The sequence below is a fragment of the Erinaceus europaeus genome, chromosome 3 (assembly GCF_950295315.1).
Source record: "Erinaceus europaeus chromosome 3, mEriEur2.1, whole genome shotgun sequence".
NCBI classification, from domain to species: domain Eukaryota; kingdom Metazoa; phylum Chordata; class Mammalia; order Eulipotyphla; family Erinaceidae; genus Erinaceus; species Erinaceus europaeus.
The window spans coordinates 158,034,475-158,055,314 of record NC_080164.1 but is presented as its reverse complement, the minus strand read 5'-3'; the positions used below and the strand labels follow the sequence as shown (position 1 = coordinate 158,055,314).

General features: G+C 37.8%; 1 protein-coding gene across 1 annotated transcript in view; it reads left to right on the top strand.

The window, feature by feature from the left end:
* Nucleotides 1–20,840, top strand: part of DTHD1 (death domain containing 1) — a 79,830-nt gene that overhangs the window by 18,931 nt on the left and 40,059 nt on the right. The window contains exons 5-7 of the mRNA XM_007522807.3: nt 522–766; nt 17,733–17,897; nt 19,429–19,718. Coding sequence (XP_007522869.2) covers nt 522–766; nt 17,733–17,897; nt 19,429–19,718 — 700 coding nt within the window. The remainder of the gene's footprint in view (nt 1–521; nt 767–17,732; nt 17,898–19,428; nt 19,719–20,840) is intronic.

The following is a 20,840-nucleotide window of genomic DNA, read 5'->3' as shown; positions in this document are numbered from 1 at the left end:
CCTTGTTCTCCTCTTTTTCCCAGTCGGTACCATGAGGAATGAGCCCAGGTAAAAGTTAGCAAGATAACATACTATTATTAATTTATTACAAATACTTTCCATAACCTTTGAAGTTTTGGAATCAGATTGCTATTTTTATTGTTATCAAATGTTATGTGAGAGGAAACACTTAAATAATAATAAGTCTTGTTTTTCTAGTTTCTAAAGATTACTTGATCTAACAATAGTTCTAATTAGAAATTATGTAAAATGTCTATTTTGTTTTCTAGGTCATTTTGTTTCCTGCAATTAAGAGTGTTTCTCAGTTATTTATACCATAGGGTAGGGAACTTTGATTTCAGAAAGGCTTTGTAAAAAAGGAACCATACAGTGTTCTCTATAGATTCCAGCCAGCACTGAACAGAGAACTACATAAAATTATGTTCAATTAAATGTTCAGAAATTTGTCTTTAAGCATGGACTGATACTTCACATATTTTGCTATTAAAAATAAGAATAAGTATATGTATTTCCTTCTATAGGTCCAGCCAGTAGACCCAACTCTGGTGGCCTATTTAAACACACAGCAAGACTCTACCTACTTGGTAGCAGCCACAAGCCCTCTGATTCATGTTCAGCACCCATCCACACACCCTTTCCAGAGGCCGGTCACCATCTTCTTACCATGTTCTCCACACCCAGATAAAAGGAGTCCTGGGGCTGAGGTAGATCATAAAAAAACAGCTAGTGCCATAACAAACAGGATCACACCCTTATACCTCAACCGGTGAGTTAATATTGCTAACTGACTTGATAGTAAACAAAGAAACACAAAAGATGAAAACATGTCATCAAATGCCTTATATTTAAAAAAATTACTGAACAACGAACAACATCAACGACGGCAATAATAATAACCACAGTGAGGCTACAACAAGGGCAACAAAAAGGGGGAAAAAATGGCCTCCAGGAGCGGTGGATTCATGGTGCAGGCACTGAGCCCAGCAATAACCCTGGAGGGGAAAAAATATTGAAATGTTATTGGTAGTTTAATATAGAAATATTAATGCAAAAAATGAAATGTATTTCTGTCTCATTTTTGCTGTAATAGGCCCCAAAGTATGCTATGTAGTAAGACTGAACTGAATGATGTAAAATTAATTCTTGTTTTCAAAGAACATCTGGTATGGTTAATTGCAAAGATGTGGTATGATGCTTTTAGTTTCTATATTTAAGCATAATTTGCTAATGTGAGAACAAAACAACCTTGGCTCTTTCCAGAAAAAAAATAAATTAGAGTTCATATTTGCCAAATAGGTAGATTCCGTTTTTTTTTTTTAAATGTTTATAAACCATAAGACAAATATACATATTGGCTTGCCACTAGTAGTGAAATCAGAAATGAAAATATTTAGAAGTCATTTTCAAAATACTCCCCAAACACTTTTTATAGCATGTTTAGAGCAATTCACAGCAAAAACAAGTAAAGGAATAAAAGGTTAATACATGGATATACTGAATAATAGTATTCCATGCCTTAATTCCTATCCTTTAATTTGATATTTATTTTCCTAGTGGAAAAGATAAAAGTGCCCCCCCTTTTGGTTCTGAAGGTGTTTTTTTTTCTTTTAAACAAAAACCTAGAAGACTGTGGACATAATATAATGGTTATGTAAAAGACAATCATGCCTAACACTCTGAAGTCCCAGGTTCAGTCCCCAGCATCACTCATTAAAAAATGGATAAATAAAAACCATATATTAAAAAAGAAAAGGTAGAATAGGGGGTTGGGGATGTGACTCAGTGCAAGTTTTGCATGACTGACTTAAAAAAAACAAACTTACATAATGCATTAGGGATGGTTTCCTTATATTAATCATTTATCAGTGATTCTATTATTTTAACTATTAATTCCTCTCATAATTCTCATTTCTAAAATACTATAGCAACATTTAAACATTGCTGGGCTAGCTTCGTGGGCGGGAGAGAGAGCTGACCAGGGACTCATGGCTGAGTGGTACGCAGTTCAGTCTTTATTCATGTGGAACACAGTGCAATCTAAGCTATCTCTAATCACAATCCTGTCCTTATATATCCTGAGGCGGAAGAGTCAGGTCCGAAGAGGATGTAAGTAGGATAGGGGGTGGGGAGAAGGAAAAAGCGTGCAAAACAGTGAGGATTAAACCAATGCCCTGGAGGCAGGGCGGTGCTTAGTTAACAGTGGTTATGTAAATAGAATACAGTGTTAAGCAGAGGGGATTAAACCAATGAAACAGAAGGGATCTTAGAAGCAGAATTTAGAAGCATACCAACAAAACACCTTTTCCACAAAGCAGCTGTCTTTATCTTTCTATTTCTTCTTTTATTCCATTTGTATCACTGTAGACATACTCATTTTTGTTTTACTCCTATCTTCTAGCCTGATGTTTACTACAATATCTATTAACAAAGTATAATCTAACGCGTGCCCTTCATAAGGGATTTTGTTCCAAGGATCTCACTCTTAAAAATTCACTTCCAAGTATTGATTGTACTTTTTGATCACATCAATTCTTCTTCCCCTTCCTGCTACCCACAGCAGCTTTTGTATGCTTGTTGCTGTCATGAGCCAATGTTCAAGGAGATTTTGATGACTTTTGGTTTTCCCCCATCATGCCAAAGATTATTTTGTGGGAATTCCAGTTATATGACTTAGTTCTACTTTGATGACTCTTTTCCTTTTTCTGATACAGAGAAATATGGAGGAAGGGCAGAGGGAAAGAAGTAGAGAAAGAGAGAGAGAGGGAGAAGGAGAGGGAGAGGGAGGGAGGAGAGGGAGGGAGAGAGGAAGAGAGAGAGAGAGTTGCAGCATTACTCCATGGGTCATGAAGCTTCCCTCCTGCAGGTTGGCACCATGGACTTAAATGTGGGTTCTAGTGCATGGCAACATGTGTGTTCTATGAGGTTTGGGAGTCAACAGTTTCCTTCTTTCCTTCCTTCCTCCCTTCCTTCCTTCCTTCCTTCCTTCCTTCCTTCCTTCCTTCCTTCTCACTCTCCCTCCCTCTTTTCTCCTCCTCTTCCTCCTTCTTCTCCTTCCTCTTCTTTATTTCCCCACCCCCTGTCATTCTTCTCAAAGCTGGAGTCTTGCACAAATATGATTCATCATACCCTGGGTGTCTTTTCAATGAGGGAGAGAGAGAGAGAGAGAGAGAGAGAGAGAGGAAACTGGAATTTCCTGCAGTGCTTTAATGCCTCCTAAGTAGTGCGGGAACTCTACCCTGAGCCACTGAGTCATATACATGGTAAGGCACACACCATATGTGGTGAGCTCTCTCACTTGCTCTAAATATTTCTTTAATAGAAGGCTACATTTATTAATCTGCATTTTTACGTGAGATAAAGAGAATCTGTGACCTCATGCATGCAAGTCCTGTGCCATACTACTAAGATAATTTTACTATCCTGGGAATTAAAGCTTTTTGAAATTTCCTTTTGCTTATTTGTTTCCAGACATAGGGGATTTTCTTTTCAGCTTCTGAATTCTTCTAGTGCTCGTGTGTGTGTGTGTGTGTGTGTGTGTGTGTAAGTGTGTCTAAGCATGTGACATTCTTCATTAATTCAATTGGCCAGTGTTCCAGTTTCACTTTTACTTCTACTCTGCTCATTTGCCTTAGCATAGAAATCTATCAGGAGACTCTTTTTCTTAGTAAAATTCTCATAGAAGTTCAACACTTTATCTGCCACGATGTTCTAAGATTTCCTGAAAGGATAGTTGGCACATCTCTGTGATGATTTATTTATTTATTTATTTATTTATTTATTTATTTATTTATTTATTTATTTATTTTTGCCTCCAGGGTTATTGCTGGGGCTCGGTGCCTGCATTATGAATCCACTGATCCTGGAGACCATTTTTTCCCATTTTGTTGCCCTTGTTGTCGTTGTTATTATTCTTGTCATTGCTGCCGTTGTTGTTGGATAGAACAGAGAGAAATCGAGAGAGGAGGGGAGGCAGAAAGAGAAAGAGAGAGAATAGACACCTGCAGACATGCTTCACCGCCTGCGAAGCGACCCCCCTGCAGGTGTGGAACCGGGAGCTCGAACAGGGATCCCGAACCTGGATCCTTAACGCTGGTCCTTGCACTTTGCCACTTGTGCTTAACCCGATGCGCTACCACCCGACCCCTCTTGTGACAATTTACATCAACATAATATTGATATATTTCATTTTTTACTTATATCATTCTATACAGTATAACATAGTTGATGTTCAAAAACACATTAGATGAATTAAATACTTGTTTGTATATGGTGCTGGGAGTCTTGAGAACGCAGTTTTACTACTTTGAATCACTTTTTCTTTTCTCTGTTTAATTGTTTTTATTAGGAGGATTAATGGTCTATAGTGTAGTCATTGACACGTGAGTACAAGCTATCCTCTCCCTGTGAAAGTTCTCTGCAGAACACTCTCATCCACAACTTAGTTTCTTTTCTTGATCGTTATGCAACAGGATCCCAAGGTTTTCTTTACCCTCTCCCTCCCCCACCTTCCCAGAGTCCTTTGCTTTCATGCACTATACCCTAACCAGTTCAAGTTTCACTTTGTATTTTCCCTTCCTGTTCTTATGTAAGTTCCACTTATAAGTGAAATCATGTGGTATTTGTTGTTTTCTCTTATCTCACTTAACATGATGACTACAAGTTTCATTCAAGATCAGGCAAAGGAAATGAATTCATCATTTTTAACTGCTGAGTAGTGTTCCATTGTGTACATATATTCTGGACTATTTTTTTTCACTCAGAGTGAGAATTATTACAGGGGGAAAGCTTTGCGAGTGGTAAAGCTGCAGGTGTCTCTGTCCCTCGCTATCACCTCCTTATCTCTTGATTTTCAGCTGTCTTTAGACAATAAATAAAGATAATAAATTTTTTTAAAAAAGGTTTTATGTTCTTGCTTTTCAAGTTATAGTAAATACACACAAGAATATATAGGAAATACAAATTCAGAATATGATGACTGGGAGGGACAGTTCATGTTTTATTCATAGTACTGTTTGTAATGACTATTTTGTCTTGTTTTTACTGTAAAAATACTTCTATTTTTAATATTTATTTTATTTATTTATTCCCTTTGTTGCCCTTGTTTTTTTTTATTGTTGTAGTTATTATTGTTGTTGTCATTGTTGGATAGGACAGAGAGAAATGGAGAGAGGAGGGGAAGACAGAGAGGAGGAGAGAAAGATAGACACCTGCAGACCTGCTTCACCGCCTGTGAAGCAACTCCCCTGCAGGTGGGAAGCCGGGGCTCGAACCCGGATCCTTATGCCGGTCCTTGTGCTTTGCGCCACCTGCGCTTAACCCGCTGCGCTACAGCCTGACTCCCTGTAAAAATACTTCTAATGCTCACTTTCTGGTAGGATAATTGCTGGAAGATTTTAAAGATTTTTTTTAATCAAGTGAGTGAATCTTTCTCCCATTCCTAATGAAAAAAACAATTTTTTGACCATGATTGCTTTAATTTAAAAAATATGTTCTTCTCTGTATCTATTGAGACATCATGATTTGCCTTTTCTTGGCTCATGCTGTTAAATTTATATTTTTTCTAATGTCATAGTATCCTTAAGTCCTTGAATAGACTTGATGTAATAAAGATGAATTATTTGTAATTCAGACCTAGCATTGGTATGTTCATTCATATTTGATGACAAAGCTATTTGACACCTCAGCTGACTGGCAGTTTTGTTGCTATTGCTTGGGGTCTGTTATGAATTGCAGTAAGATGGTTTCTGGGACTGGGATGTCCGGCTTTATTGATATATCTGGATCCTTTGCCTTAGTAGTGGTAACTGGAGTACTGGATCCAGCTGATACGCAGAGATGCCTGGCTCATTTTCTTTCTATTTAATCCCCAGGTCTCTTTCTCTCCATTTGACTCTTCTCTAATGTAGTATTTCCAGAAGTAGAGCTGGACTATTTACAGAGAGGATCAGGGCTTCCAAAAGTACTTAAGCAAACTCTGCCACGTTTTCCTATTTCTCTCATCCTGGAGTTATCTGATCATCACTTCTGCAACACTGCATCAATTAAAGTGAGCCACATCCTTGGTTCTGGTTCACTGTGGGAGAGTGCTGTCCAGTGTACTGAAAGGCCACTGTGTGCATCTTTGGAGGCCAACTACCTCATTTGGCACAATATTCTAGACTTACATCGATTATTTTTTCATTTCTTTGGAGACATTATGCTATTCTTTTTTTTTTTTTTAATTTTTTATTTAAGAAAGGATTAGTGAACAAAAGCATAAGGTAGGAGGGGTACAACTCCACACAATTCCCACCACCCAATCCCCATAACCCACTCCCTCCCATGGTAGCTTTCCCATTCTCTATCCCTCTGGGAGCATGGACCCAGGGTCGTTGAAGGTTGCAGAAGGTAGAAGGTCTGGCTTCTGTAGTTGCTTCCCCGCTGAACATGGGCGTTGACTGGTCGGTCCATAGCCCCAGTCTGCCTCTCTCTTTCCCTAGTAGGGTGTGACTCTGGGGAAGCTGAGCTCCAGGACACATTGGTGGGGTCTTCAATCCAGGGAAGCCTAGCCAGCATCCTGGTGGCATCTGGGACCTGGTGATTGAAAAGAGAGTTAACATATGAAGCCAAACAATTTGTTGAGCAATCATGGATCCCAAGCTTGGAATAGTGGAGAGGAAGTGTTAGGGAGGTACTCACTGCAAACTCTAGTGTACTTCTGCTTTCAGGTATATATTTTGCAGTAGTTTATGGATACGTGTGCACATAAGCTCTCTCTCACAGAAACTGGTGTATATCTAGGTTATGGGACTTTGTTAGAAAGTGAACTACCTGAGGTGAAATTAGAGTGTACTATTAAAGGAAAGATCTCACCCGAGTAATGAAGCTGAAGGGTTGTCATTCCACACGTGAAGTCTCTGGATACAGTCTGAGGTGAAGCATGTTGAGATGGCAATCGTTGCTTTGGTTAGGTTGTGATCGGCGGATGCAATATTATTTGGTTTGGATTGGGAGATGTATACGGGAAAGTGGGCCCTATCCAAGGGTTCCAGGACTGGGGGAAGTAGGGGCTCTATAGTGAAGATGTGAGGTTCCTGCTGTCTTAGGGTTCAAAAAGACAATCAATAGTTAATATTATCATCACATTATTTGTTAATTGGGTTAACTTTGAAAAGTCCCTTTGTTATGGTTTGCTGTACAGTACCCAGTATCTTGTATATAGCTGTGCTATTGGAAGCTTCTAATCTACTTGGTCTAGGCTTTTGAGAGAGTCCGTATATCAAATACATAGCCTATATATTAAAAAGATTCAGTTTGTGTTTTGAGAAACTTTGAGACATACAATTGATTTCCCCCTCTCATATTAATTAACTACTGATTTATATGTCTACATTTTGCTAGGAGTGTACATAAACACCATTCCCACCACCAAAGGGACATTATGCTATTCTTTATGGATTTCACTTTCTATATTGTGAAGACTGCAGTATATTTGATTTTCATAACTTTATAGATTATCTGTTTCATCTTGCTGGCTGTTTTTGAGGGGTTTTTTTCCTTTGTACTTAGTGTTCTTCAAATATCTATGATTTATCTAGATATGTATGTGAAGAGCTTTTTCAGACTTGCAATATATTGTGGTTCCTGAAGAAGTGAATTTACTTTTCACTAGAAAATTCTCATGTTTTCCAATCAAATATTGCCTCGCCTTCATTTTACCCTGTTCTTTTGAACTTCCAACTAAATATATATTATGCCATTTATTTCTAAGTTCTATGTTTGCCATTTCCCTGTATCTGTAAACAATATTCTCTATAATTTATTTACATTCTAGTTCAAATGCTACATGTAATAGTCATTTTAAAAATCTGCTTTTAACCTACAGCTAATACAATTATTTATCTTATGAGACAGAGGGGAAACTAGGTTAGAGTAGTACTTCAAAAAAATCTTTATTGGGGGATTAATGGCTTACACTTGACAGTGAAATACAATAATTTGTACATGTGTAACATTTTCCACATAACAATTCAACTCCCACTAGGTCCTCCTCTGACATCAGGATCCAGGACCTGAGCCCTCTCCCTCAGCCCAGAGTCTTTTACTTTGGTGCAATACACTAACTCTAGATCAAGTTCTGTTCAGTGTTTTTTCCTTCTGCTTAGTGTTTTCAACTTCTGTCTATGAGTGAGACCATCCCATATTCATCCTTTTGTTTCTGACTTATCACTTAAGATAATTTGTTCAAGTTCCATCCAGGATGGGGTGAAGAAGGTGTATTCAACATTTTTAAATAGCTGAGTAGTATTCCATTGTGTATATATACCACAACTTGCTCAGCTACCCATCTGTTGTTGGATATCTGATTGCTTCCAGGTTTTGGCTATTACAGATTGTGCTGTTATGAACACAGAGGTATGCACAGATCTTTTTGAATGGGTGTGTATGGTTCCTTAGGATATATCCTCAGAAGAATTACAGGGTCATAGTGTAGGTCCACTTCTAGCCTTCTGAGAGTTCTCTAGACTGCTCTCTACAGGGGTTGGACCAACTGACATTCCCACCAGTAGTTTAGGAGGGTTCCTTTGATCCCACAATCTGTCCAGCATTTGTTACTGCTACCTTTTCTGATGTATGACATTCTCATAGGAGTGAAGTGGTATCTCATTGTTGTCCACAATCAGTGACTTGTAGCATTTTTCACATGTTTATTGGCCTTTTGGGTCTCTTCTATGGAGAATATTCTGTTTATATCTTCTCCCCATTTTTGGATGGGGTCATTTGTTTTCTTGTTGCTGAGTTTGGTGAGCTCTATATATTTTGGTTATTAGCCTCTTGTCTGACATATAATATGTAAAGATCTTCTCCCATTCTGTGGGAGGTCTTATTGTTTGGGGGGGGTGGTTTCTTTCGCTGTGCAGAAGAATTTTAATTTGATGTAGTCCCATTGGTTTATTTTTGACTGAGTCTTCTTTGTAACTGGATTTGTATCATTGAAGATGTCTTTAAAATTTAGACAGAAAAGAGTTCTGCCAATATTTTCTTCTAAGTATTTGATAGTTTCTGGTTTAACATCCAAGTCCTTGATCCATTTGGAGTTTATTTTTGTGTTTGGTGAAATTAGTGGTTCAGTTTCATTCTTCTGTACTTTTCAACCCAATTTTGCAACACCATTTGATGAAGAGACACTGCTTTCCCCATTTAATAGTCTGGGCACCTTTGTCAAAGATTAGATGTCCATGTCTATTTATATTCCAGTACTAAGCAGTTCTGATTACAATGGTCCTATAATACAATTTGAGATCTGGGAGTGTTATGCCTTCAGATCTGCTCTTCTTCTCATGATAGTTTTGGAAATTCTAGGTCTTTTCTGGTTCCAGATAAACATTTGTAGATTTTGTTTTATTCTCCTAAAAATTGATTGGGATCTTGATGGGAATTGCATTAAATTTGTATATGGGTATGGGTAGTATATTCATTTTGATTATGTTAATTCTTCCAACCCATAAACATGGAATATCTTTCCACTTCTTTGTGCCTTTTTCCATTTCCTTGAAAAGTGACTCATAACTTTCAGTATACAAGTCTTTCACTTCTTTTGTTAGTTTTATTCCTAGATACTTTATTGTTTTTGTTGCTATTGTAAAAGAAATAGATTTCTGGATTTCTTCCTCTGCTACCTTAATGTTTGCATAAAGGAATGCTACTGACTTATGTATGTTAATTTTGTAGCCTGACACCTTATTATATTGCCTGATAATTTCTAAGAGCTTCCTGCTGGATTCTTTAGGTTTTTCCATGTATACTATTATGTCCTCTGCAAATAGTGAGAGTTTAACTTCTTCTCTTCCAGTCTGTAGCTCTTTAATTCCTTGATCCTGCCTGATTGCTACGGCAAGAACTTCCAACTCTATGTTGAACAGTAATTAATGGGAAGCCCTGTCTAGTACCTGATATGAGGGGGAATGCTTCCAGATTTTCACCATTGAGTATGATGTTGGCTATAGGTTTACTATATATGGACTCCACTATCTTGAGGAATTTTCCATCTATTCCAATTTTCATAGTGTTTTGATCATAAAGGGATGTTGGATATTGTCAAAGGCTTTCTCTGCATCTATTGATATAACCATATGGTTTTTGGTCTTGCTTTTATTGATGTGGTGGATCATGTTGATTGATTAACATATATTAAATCAAACTTGCATCCCTGGGATAAATTCCACTTGGTCATGATGAAGAATCTTTTTAATATACTCTGTACCTGGTTGGCTAGAATTCTGTTCAATATTTTAGTATCTATGTTCATCAAAGATATTGTTCTGTAGTTTTGTTATTGTTGTTGTTGTATTCCTGTCTGCTTTTGATATCAGGGTGACACTGGCTTCATAGAAGCTGGAAGGGAGTATTCCTGTGTCTTCAACCTTTTGTAAGAGTTTTAAAAGTAGAGGGATTAACTCTTTCTTGAAGGTTTTGTAAAACCATCTGGTCTAGGACTTCATTGCTGGGAAGGTTTTTGCTAACTGTTACAATTTCTTTGGCTGTAATTGGCCTGTTCATATTTTCTAGTTACTCTTTATTTAATTTTGGAAGTTTATAGGTATCTAAGAACTTGTACATTTCTTCAAGATTCTCTAGCTTAGTGACATATAGTTGTTCATAGAAGCCTCTCATGATACATTGGATTTCTGTTGTGATATCTCCTCTTTCATTTGCAATCCTATTTATTTGAGTCTTCTCCCTTTTTTGTTTTGTGAGTCTGGAGAGTAGCACTTTGGCATACACAGCTTTGAGTACTGAACTCAAGACATCATTCTTTTAAGTCCAGAGCTCTAAAAGTGCCACCTTCCCAGCTGCTTAATGTATCATTTTTATTGCTTTCAGCAATTATTTGCCTTACATCTTTAAAATGTTTATTTAGTTCTTATTTATGTCTCTCCACTCTCTTTGTTTTGTTTTGTTATTATTATTGTTGCCACTGGAGCTTTACTGTTCAAGACCTTTTTTTTTTTCCAGAAAGGAAGACACAGATAGAGAGACAGAGGAAAGAGACCACTGGGCCAAAGCTTCCTTCTGTATAGTGTGGTCTAGGCTTGAACCTGGGTCATGCACATGACAAAACAACCACACCATCTAAGTGAACTATTTTGCCAGCCTTTCAATCACTCTTGATAGTCTCTTACTGCCTGGTTAGTTATTTAATTATTTATTATTTTTTATTTGACTGAATAGAGAAAAATTGAGAAGGGAAGGGGAATAAAAGGAAAGAGAAGGAGAAACACCTGCAGCACTGCTTAACTGCCCTCAGCAGGTGGAGAACAAAGGCTTGAACCTAACCCGGATCCTTGTGTATGTGCTCTCCACTGGTTGCACCAACACCAGGTCCTTGCCTAGTTACTTTCATCATACTGTCTTTCATTTTATTAATCTTTTATTAGCATTCTGTACCTACCGGTCCTAATACTACAGTCTTTGAGGATGTTGCCTGTTGTTCCTGCTGTCATTATGACATTCACCTTATTTGTCTGAGGACTATTATCTGTCATGTATTTCTGCAAGCATAAATAAAGCTGCTTTCCTCCGGATGGCATCTGTTTCTGCCTCTCCTGACAACCAGACACTAGTTATATGGGAGTGCTTCAATCACCTTGGGCATCTTCATCAAAGTCTCAAGTTCACCTTTCATAGTTGGATTGCAAAGGCTGTGGTTTCTTTTTCTGCTCATTTGATTATCATGTACAGTTTTATTCTTCTGTATCTAAATGATCAGAAAGAAACTGGTCCTCATAGTAATCTCATTATTCCTATCTGTTTACTCTCTTGTCTTTAGCTTCACAAATTTATTTATTTTGGGGGGTTGGGATTGTGACATTCCTTCAAGGTACCTTCTGCTTACATAAGCTGAAAATATATTTAAAAACATATTTATCAGGTTATTTTTTTTAATCTGAAAAAGGGGAGAGTTCTTAAAATACTCATTCTTCATTTATTATTAAATATCTGGTGCTTTGTATGACATATATAATATTTCAGAGATTAAACCTAAAAATAGCTGGCCATTTCCTTTATTTTCAAGTTTCTTTAGGAATAATTAACAAAAATTATAAAATATTTAAAGTTTATAATGTGAGAGAATTTTAAGCATCTAGCTAATTACCACATTCATCTCCTCAAACATTTATTTTTTAATGTGAAAACATTTAAATCCTATTCTCTTTTTTAATTAAAACTTTTTTTTTATTGTTTATTAACTAGAGACAGAGAGAAACTGAGAAGGGGAGGGGAGGTTGCGAGGGAGAAAGAGAGACACCTGCAGTTTTGCTTCACCACACATGAAGCTTTCTGCCTGTAGGGAGGGACCAGTGACTTGAACCTAGGTTCTTGCACACTGTAATGTGAGCACTTAACAAGGTGCACCACCACCTGGCTTCCTCAATCCTATTCTCTTAACAGATTTAGACATATAGCTCTGTGCTGTCAACTATATTCACTGTGATACATTTAAGAGATGGAATATTATAAATAATAAAATAACGCATGCCATATTTCCCTGTGCCGTTCATTCCATCTTCTCAATATAGGGTAAGTTCATTTCATAGTGTGAAATAGAGGGCAGGAAAAAAAACAACAGCACAGTGGTTTAAGAAACAGATGAAACATCTCTCACCAGAGAGTACACTTGCTGCTATTGATGAACTTATGATAACACATCAAAATTGCCCTCAAAGTGTCTAGGTTACATAAGGGTTCATTGCTGGTGTTATACATTCTGTGGATGTGGGCAAATGTATATTGTGTATTACTATCATATAAAGCATTTTCACCATCCTAAAAGTCCTCTGTAGAGCCATCTTTCCTCAAACTCAAATGTAAACTACTGATCTTTTTTACTGTCTCCATGGTTTTGCCTTTTATAAAATGTCATACAGAGAGGGCCAGGCAGTGGCATCCCAGTTAAGCACACAGTTCTATGCTCAAGGATTCTCACAAGGACCTGGCTTCTCCCTACCTGCTGCAGAGGTACTTAACAAGCTGTGAAGCAGGTCTGCAGGTATCTATCTTTCTCTCTCCTCCCTATCTACCTCTCCCCTGTCAATTTTTCTCTGTCTTATCAAATAAAATTGGAACAGAGAGAGAGAGAGAGAGAGGAAAAAATCACAACCAGGAGCAATGGTGCAGGCACCGTACCCCAGTGATAACCTTGGAGTCACAAAAAGAAAAACAAAAAAACCATCCAATACACATGCTGTATTAAATGTATGTACCATTTTCAGATTGACTTCATTCAATCAACAACATGCTCTTAGAATTCATCATATGTTTGTGTGACTTGATAGCTCATTTCTCATTAGTGTTTGTAATAATATTCTGTTATATGCATACTCTTTATCCTCTCACCAACTAAAAGATGTCTTAGTTGCTTCCACATTTTGAAAGGTAGGCATAAAGTTACTGCAACATTCTCATGCAGGATTTTCTATGAATCTAAGTTTGCATTCTTTTGCATAATTAAGGAGTGCGATTGCTAAATAATATGGTAAGTGTATGTTTAGCTAATAAGTAACACATTGTCTTCTAAAATGAGAGTATTCTTTTATATTCTAACCAGCAAATAATGGCAATTCCCACTATTTTGCATCCTCATCAGATTTTAAGACTCTTATAGTTAAAATTTTGGCTATTCAGACATACATGTAATCTGCATCTCACATACAACATAAGATATAGAGAATTTTTCCACATGCATATTTAATATCTTCTTTGGTAAGGTGTATGTCAAGGTCTTTGACCCATTTTTAATTTATTTCTTACTTTTTTTCTTGTTTAGATTTAAGAGTAAATTGCTGGGCTGGAGAGATAGTTCATCAAGTACTGTTTATGCCTTGTCAGTTTCAAACCTCAGCACCACATGGGAGAGCCACAACACATCGATCACAAGAGAATGCCAGAACACCAGTGCTGTGATGTCTCTCCTGCTTTCTCTCCAAGCCTCCATCTCTCTGAATAGAAAAAAATGACCTAGGAACAGTTACACTGCACATGTTCAAAAGCAATACACATTATTATATACATTTGCTCAAATCACAGAATGTACAACACCCAGGATGAATTCTTATGAAAACTATGGGACAGCTCTAAGATACAATTTTTTTTTTAAAAAGAAACCTTGAAATATCTTGGTACTTCGAAGAATTTCTTTTCTTCTACTTCTTGTCCTTCTCCTTCTTCTTTTGTTATCACTGGGGCTCAGTGCCAGCACTACGAAACCACTGCTCCTGGTGGCTATTTTTTTCTTCGTATTTTTTAAAATATTTATTTATTTCCCTTTTGTTGCTCCTGTTGTTTTTTTATTGTTGTAGTTATTATTGTTATTATCATTGATGTTGTTATTGTCAGATAGGACAGAGAGAAATGGAGAGAGGAGGGGAAGACAGAGGGGGGAGAGAAAGACAGACACCTGCAGACTTGCTTTACCGCCTATGAAGTGACTCCCTTGCAGGTGGGGAGCAGGGGGCTCGAACTGGGATCCTTGTGTGTGTCCTTGCCTGACCCTCAACAAGAAATTCTTTATCTAGGGAAAATATTTTGAGTGTCTTGTAATTGAATGGCATTTGAAACACTGATCTTGGGAAGATACAGAAGGGTGGAACTGGGAGATATTTCACTGGGTCTGGTGTCTATCTTGCCACTCACAAATCCCAGGTTTGAGCCCTTGTGTCATATGAGAGCGCCACATCGCTGGGAGAATCTCAGGTGCTCTAATTTTTCTTCTCTTTTTCTATGATTTTCTCCATTTCTTTTTTACATCTAAATGAAAAAGCTGGCTTTAGAAAGGCTCATCTCTTAAAAAACAAACAAACAAACAAAAATGGAGTAGCAGGGTGTTGCTAGGCCTGAGAAAGGAAACCAGGAATGGAATATGTTGCTTTGTTTATTCAGTCATTATTTATTTATTTATTTGTTTATTTCCCCTTTCATTGCCCTTGTTTTTTATTGTTATTGTAGTTATTATTGTTGTTGTTATTGATGTCGTCGTTGTTAGGACAGAGAGAAATGGAGAGAGGAGGGGAAGACAGAGAGGGGGAGAGAAAGATAGACACCTGCAGACCTGCTTTACCTATGAAGCGACTCCCCTGCAGGTGGGGAGCCGGGAGCTCGAACCAGGATTCTTTTTTTTTTTTTTTTCCTCCTCCAGGGTTATCCACCGCTCCTGGAGGCCATTTTTTCCCCCTTTTGTTGCCCTTGTTGTAGCTTCGTTGTGGTTATTATTATTGCCCTTGTTGATGCAATTCATTGTTGGATAGGACAGAGAGAAATGGAGAGAGGAGGGGAAGACAGAGAGGGGGAGAGAAAGATAGACACCTGCAGACCTGCTTCACCGCCTGTGAAGCGACTCCCCTGCAGGTGGGGAGCCGGGGGCTCGAACCAGGATCCTTACGCCGGTCCCTGCACTTTGTGCCACATGCGCTTATCCCACTGCGCCACCGCCCGACCCCCAGGATTCTTATGCTGGTCCTTGCACTTAGCGCCACGTGCGTTTAACCTGCTGCGCTACCGCCCGACTCCCTACTCAGTCAGTTACTACTCTAACTTAGAGTAGCTGCATCACAAATTCTGCAAGTTGTTCTTTCTACCCATTTGGATCTAATGTGGGATTTCATGTTCTTCAATGTTCCTGCTCATACAATTAAACATGACCAAAATGGACCATTTCATTCCCCTAAGGCTAAGGATATTTTATATGGGAGGAGTCTTGAGCTCAAAGTATAATTATTTAAGTTATTCTCAAATCAACAAATCGATTCAATAAATGTTTATGGTGTTTTATAGAAAAATTAGGACACCAAATATTATCTTTTGTGGAGTATGATCCACATCTCCTTACAAGTAGGCATTATTAAAAACACAAACACACAAAAGAAACAAGTCAAAAATAGAAAAATAAAAAACAAACAAGAAACAAGTAGGTATTATTAACCATTTAAGTTTGCTAATGGCATATGTAAGAGGGAAAGTTTAGTGGCGGGGTTAGTAACAGCGAGAACATATAAAGGTGCCAACAAATCATTGAGTGTCACTGTGAGTTATATGCATTATCACATTAAAGTCTGGATTTAAAGTCACACACACACACACACACACACACACACACACACGGCCTTATGATGGCAATCATTCCCAATACATACATGCATCAACTTTTCATTGAATTACCTTACATCTGCTCCATAGTATGTCTAGTACACGTCATTAAGGCTGGGGAAAAAATCTAAACCTGACCTGAGACCATTAAAAGCTCTTGACTTTAAGTGCAGAAAAATGAACCCGAACTGTTTTAGGAAAAGGGAATTCTTAGCTTTGCATAGTGGGAACATTGTAATCAATGAGTTCTATCTGAGGCATAGTTATTGCTAACTGAAAAAAAATTGGGGGAGCCTTGTAAATTAAAAATCTATGGTTGGAGTTATCTTTATATTTTCCTTGAACTAAAAAATGCCCTTTTTTTCTCTACTTTTTTCTTTGCTCTGTGCCAGTACTACTATCTAACATGCTTTTCCTTTGTGCTGGCAATATCTTCAAGATTATAAACCAAAGTTCAGTGGAAAAGAAGTTTATTTCCCTCATAGGTATGCACTAAAGCTCTGGGCTTTATTCTTACTCCAAATATGTTATAAGGATCAGGAGATCGCTCACCCAGTAAAAGTACACACTTACAGAAGCCAGACCTTCCACCTCCTGCACCCCATAATGACCCTGGGTCCATACTCCCAGAGAGTTAAAGAATAGGAAAGCTATCAGAGGAGGGGATGGGATACGGGATTCTGGTGGTGGGAATTGTACCCCTCTTATCCTATGGTTTTGTCAGTGTTTCCATTTTTTAAAAATATTTACTTTACTTATTTATTCCCTTTTGTTGCCCTTGTTGTTTTTATTGTTGTAGTTATTATTGTTGTCGTTGTTGAATAGGACAAAGAAATGGAGAGAGGAGGGGAAGACAGAGAGGGGGAGAGAAAGATAGACACCTGCAGACCTCCTTCAACGCCTATGAAGGGACCCCTCTGCAGGTGGGGAGCCAGGTGCTCAAACTGGGATCCTTATGCCACCTGTTGAGCTTTGCGCCACCTGCGCTTAACCCACTACGCCACCTGCGCTTAACCCACTGCACTACAGCCTGACTCCCAGTGTTTCCATTTTATAAATAAAAATTAAAAGATAAAAATAAAAACAACTCCAAAAAAATACACACTTTACCCTGCACAAGGACCCAGGGTTGTTGAAGCTCCTGTCACCACGTAGGAGTACAATATGTAATAGAAATAAATCAACATTATATTGGGTTAAGTGAGTTTCTGGAAAATGACTATTGTTTTTACTTCAGTGTGAGTGAATCTTCCTATTTAGGGATAGTTAAACTCTAAGGGTTATGGAATTGACCCTGTGGTTATAACCCGAAGTAAACTCACCCTCATCCTATTGGTATTAATCTAATTGATAACCTGAAGAAATTGTTGATGCTTAATGAAAGAGTCATTTTTTTTAATGATGTATTTGTTAATGGGGGAGAGCAAAATAGAGAGAGGTAACCAGAGCGTCTTTTTGTCACTTGCACTGCATGGAATCAAATCAGGGTCCCCATGCATGCAAATCCAATGCTATACTACTGTGTCACCTCCCCAGTCACAGAATGAATGTTTTAAATATAATTAATGCTATGCAAGTTTTACCATTTTTTCCCCTATATCATTATATAGGACAAACAATTCTTCCATAAGAAAACCTGGAATCAATGCTGGCCACACTTTGAAATTACTAGGATTCAAGAGCAAAGACAGTGGTTGGTTTGGTCTTGATGATGTTGTGGTGAGAACCGTGCAGAGTGGCTTGATATCCTTTGAGCTGTGTGAACATTTAGAGAGGTAATACATACAGCAGTAAATGATAAAAGTTGGTGATATTCTAGCCTGATGGTCTACAGTTGGGAGTTTACAAAAATGGGATTATTGGATAAGATTTTTATTCCTCAGATGGGAATATAGCTAATCCTTTTGGGGGATATTAAGATGTAAGCCAGAGTTGACATGACATCTCATTCATGATCTCATAGCAGGTACTTTTGGAAAGCACTCATAGCAGATTTTTTATTTTTTACAGGTTTCTTCTAACTCTAAAATCATTTTAAGATTTTTTAATATTTTAATATAGCACCTTCAATTCTGGAAACCCATAGAGACAGTAATTAACTGTTCATATTATGCTCATTTCATCCCAGACACAATTTGCTATTTCAGTGTCCTCCTTTCATATGTCCTCATTTCCATGTTTTCTAGACAGCTCATTATAAGAAGAGTTTTAGCTGGTTTTATGGCTCGTGAGAAGTAAGTAGACAGAAAGAGAAGGCAATCATATGTCTAAAGATAGCTTTCATTTCATAATGGAACGTCTGACATCTACAACTGCTGTGGGCTAGGTTCCCTGGCAGCAGAGTCTAAGATAAGAATGTAAATGACTTATTGAGGGAGAAGTCTCAGGTAAGAAAATTCAGGAATCAGGTCAAAAGGAAGAAGAGATGGTACTAGCTGTAGCTTTAGCAGTGGCCTAACTTTATCCTAATACCTCAGGGGGAACCTGGAATGTCAACATACCGAGGCTGGTTTTACATGCCTGTATCAGCTAGTCCCTGCATGAGGGTTCAGGGTTGCTGAGTGACAGGGGCTCATCAGGACAATCTCTGGAGAAGAGCTAGGTTGCCTCTTTAGGTTTTTCCTATAGTGTTGCCTGGCCCTGAAAGAAGGGCCTGGTTTAGTTTTTTGGGTGGCATAGCAAAATATCACTAACTCGGCTGTTGAAACAACACAGTTGAATTATCTCACTGTTCTTGAGATGCTAGAATAAATCAAGGTGCTAGAATATTTCTTACCCTTTGAGAGTTGTGAGGGAAGACTCTGATCAACCCCCACCACCACCATAAACAAGAGCTGAGCAGTATTCTGGTAAAAAAGACACAAATACATACCTCAAATATTTCAGTTCTCCAGTTAATTGTTACATATATATTATTATTGGATAATTATAATAACGTATTATATTATTATTATTATTAGATAGAAGCAGAGAGAAATTGAGAGGGGTGGAAAGATAGGGAGGGAAAGAAACAGTGACACTTACAGCTATTTCACCATTCGTGAAGCTTTCCTCCTGCAGGTGGGGACCAGGGGCTGACTTATGTGCACTTAACCAGATGTTCCATCTCCTGGCCCCCTTAACTGATATTCTAAGTCAAACTGTTTCGCCAAAGCCATTTGTAAATCTAATAATTGGCCATCAAAATACTTGCTTTGAAAGGAGTTTGGATGTTCGCAACTCTTTTCTTGAATGTTATTTGTGACCAGTGTTATTTTTTGAGGTTATGTTTCTTCCTGTAGGCCATGTCTCTTCTCTTCCATGTAGGTTTATTGTGCTTCAGCTCTCCTCCATTGTGGACAACAGCTATTTGCTTTCCTTTGTGAAGTCTTTAGAGGAAGCCATGCTCAGGACCACCTCCTGCCTCGTGCTCTATCACCAGAAGGATAATCCACACAGGGTAGTGATACTAGTGGTACCTTCCAAGGAGCTAAACCAGGTGCTGAAGACCCTGCGTTTAGAAGGGTTCAGTGGCATGCCAGAGTCTTCTCGTCAATTCCAAGTAAAAGAAGGAGAACAACTTCTCTTAAGGTTTACTGGAAACATATTTGCCTCAAGTAAGTCTGAAGACATATTGTTGTATATTTGATGCACTGTGATCCACAAACTTTACAAGAAGTCCACTCAAATTGTGTTTCCTTAGAACCTCTTTGAAGAGGGAGAGAAATCTTTTGAAAAGTAGTAAGTAGAAAAAGATGTACTTCTCTCTTTCAAGCTCTCCTATCCATAAATAAAGCATGCATGCTCTATAATATTATGGATAAAATCGAAATGACACTATTATAAATAGCATGGTGAAAAAAAACTTTCAATGTTAAATTAATTAGGTGTATATATACCCATGAATTTGCAAAGATGCACACTTGAAACTTAGATAATGTCATAATAATAATAATAATAATAAAATAGACAGAAGCAATCTTCCTTTTGATTACCACTTGAGCTTACTAAGAATGATTTCTTCTCTGCCCTAACACAATTGCCTCCTACATATCCTTCCACTTCCCCTAATTGTTACATAAAGTCTATTTCCTTACAGTAAAAACCATGATTTCTCAAAAACATGAATCAGCCCTTTTGAGTAAAATCTTAAATTTGCTGTATGCTACTTAAAATAATATCCCAACTGGACATGAAAACTAATTATTCGGGATTCTATTGCAAGAGATGATGGTAGCTCACATTAGGATGTAAGTCTGTGAGACAGGGACAGGTGAGTTAATTGTGGGTATTTTAAAAGATTTATGATTCAGTTTTATGAAGGCATGATATATGTAGTGGATATTAGTTAAAAAAAATCACTATTAAATGTAAAACCATTGGAACAGACACAATCTTGACCAGAACATTGGTACGTGCATTACACATGGAAGCCATCTTGAAATCTTATCATTGAAATATGACATGGACCTTCCCAGAATGGCATCACTTGACCAAAAATAAAGCAGAAACATTCTGACTATACTAACCAGACTGTCAATCACTCGGCTACAAGTCACAGGGTAGAAAATTCTCAGCTAAATTCTAGGACGATAAAAGGACACATGTGAAATACCAGGAGATCCCCTACATCACAGAGCAAGATGGTGGTCAAAGATGTAGAGACTGTAAAAGAATCTATGATCAATTATGCTTAGTGTTCCCAGTTGTGACCTGGGTATAATGAACATGGAGTCATG